Here is a 994-nt window from a genome sequence, read left to right as displayed (position 1 = left end):
GCTTAATGGACTTTCTGCTGCTGTGAATGCATTATCTCTTGTTCATCCTGGGTATGCTTGGATTGATCCATTACCAGAAGAATCCAAACGCTATCCGGTTAAAAAGGCTAGAATATCAGAAGGAGAACTATGTTAGTCCTCACTACCACATATTTTACTTGTTTTTTCTTATTGATATTTAAATTTTACGTTATTGCACTAACCACAATCTATGCCCTGAAGCATCATTTTGCTTTAATGTTTACCTATCACTTAAATAGCGACATTTTGAATTACCTTTTCTGCAGGTAATGACCAGCCCAAACGGGAGCAGAGTTGCATTGATATTGAGCAACTCCAAAACGAGTTTGTTTTTACTACTGCTGAATACATGCTTTCTCTGAAAAATTTCGGGTGGACATATTCAGGTAAAATTGTCTCCCAATTCCTCCATGGTCTGTTTGGATTTTACAGTATAGGGTAGGCAGCAGTTGGAACTATGAGTAATCGGTGCTTTAGAACTAGTTAAGAGGCTTCTGCGACTGTAGTTGACAGAAACTTGCAGAGTATGTTCACCCCAAATGTGATGTGAGGAAATAAAGAGCTTGATCTATTGTCACTGTTGAAAGGATTAAATATTGACAGTTTCCTTTTCTTTATGAGGTAGATTTTGTGCATCGTTAGTTTAGTTACTGAATGGACCAGTCTTCCATGGCAGACTGCTAGGTGGCATGACTGTGTTCTATACAATTTACCTAAGGCATAATTTGATTCCAGAAGGGTTTCAGATACCCTGCTGATTGTTTCGAAGTCATCTCGTACAATCATTTCTATAATTATGTGTTGCTTTCTTTACTTCAGGACTTGAAAAGCCACCATCGGATTTGGTTGACCTTCTCGTCCAGGCAAACTTGTATGACATGGCATTCACTGTTGTTTTAAAATTTTGGAGTGGCTCAGCATTGAAAAGGTAAATTTCTTGCTTGGTATTTGCTGAAGCCATATTCCTTGAGAA

General features: G+C 38.1%; 1 protein-coding gene across 1 annotated transcript in view; it reads left to right on the top strand.

Annotated features, from left to right (window-relative positions):
* Positions 1-994, top strand: part of LOC104779055 (nuclear pore complex protein NUP160-like) — a 12,818-nt gene that overhangs the window by 8,656 nt on the left and 3,168 nt on the right. Inside the window, exons 18-20 of the mRNA XM_019240342.1 lie at positions 1-131; positions 288-407; positions 841-949. The exon at positions 1-131 is cut by the window's left edge and continues 5 nt beyond it. Of these exons, the coding sequence (XP_019095887.1) occupies positions 1-131; positions 288-407; positions 841-949 (360 nt within the window). The remainder of the gene's footprint in view (positions 132-287; positions 408-840; positions 950-994) is intronic.

Source organism: Camelina sativa, chromosome 3 (genome assembly GCF_000633955.1).
Source record: "Camelina sativa cultivar DH55 chromosome 3, Cs, whole genome shotgun sequence".
In the NCBI taxonomy this organism is placed as follows: Eukaryota; Viridiplantae; Streptophyta; class Magnoliopsida; order Brassicales; family Brassicaceae; genus Camelina; species Camelina sativa.
This window is presented reverse-complemented; position numbering and strand designations above follow the sequence as displayed.